The sequence below is a fragment of the Verticillium alfalfae genome, genomic scaffold (assembly GCF_000150825.1).
Source record: "Verticillium alfalfae VaMs.102 supercont1.7 genomic scaffold, whole genome shotgun sequence".
NCBI classification, from domain to species: Eukaryota; Fungi; Ascomycota; class Sordariomycetes; order Glomerellales; family Plectosphaerellaceae; genus Verticillium; species Verticillium alfalfae.
In genome coordinates, this window is record NW_003315032.1 from 994,244 (window position 1) to 994,872 (window position 629).

General features: G+C 60.3%; 1 protein-coding gene across 1 annotated transcript in view; it reads right to left on the reverse strand.

The window, feature by feature from the left end:
• Nucleotides 1-475, reverse strand: part of VDBG_06124 (predicted protein) — a gene marked incomplete at both ends in the record, with an annotated part of 1,070 nt that extends 595 nt beyond the window's left edge. Inside the window, 2 exons of the mRNA XM_003003636.1 lie at nt 252-394; nt 470-475. Coding sequence (XP_003003682.1) covers nt 252-394; nt 470-475 — 149 coding nt within the window. The remainder of the gene's footprint in view (nt 1-251; nt 395-469) is intronic.
• Between the last annotated feature and the right edge of the window lie 154 nt (nt 476-629).

Below are 629 nucleotides of genomic sequence, written 5' to 3' on the forward strand. Positions count from 1 at the left end.
TTTGGGCGGGGGCAGGTTTTTTCCGCCGGGCGGCGCGGGCGGGCCGGCCTGGGCCGGACTAGAAAGTTAGTTTCGCTGCCCTTTGCTCCATTCGATGATCTGGGCCCGGGGCCGGACCCGGGCTTTGACAGCGGAAACTAATATTAAGTTTTTGATACGGCAGTCGGTCGATTGCCAGCGGTGCCCTTACGGGGTTGGGGGTGCCTTGTCCGTGAGAGGTCGAGTGGATGTCGCTGAACCTCCGAGGCTACTGGCGTAGTCCTCGGGGTCTTTGAGACCGCAGGCCGCAACTCCTCATCGCTTTGCGCTTGAGGTTGCTATTCGCTCGCGGCAGCGGCGGCGTCGAGGATGGGCGTGACGAGTCGCCACTGATGGAGGCGAGCAAATCTCCGATCTGGCCACATTCGTTAGTCACATGAACAGCGCCACCCAGCTCATCTTCATCTCCGCTCCCGCAGAAGTCACTCACCGGCATGGCGGCTGACTGTGTGACGAGGTCCCGTCAAGCAACTGTGATGGGTTGCGCGCAGTCAAAGCCAGCAACTATGATGTCCTCGTTTGAGTCATCTGGCTGGGAGAACGGAAGTCGTAGACTGCGGCTCGCGATTAGGGTGTCTCCACCACATTGA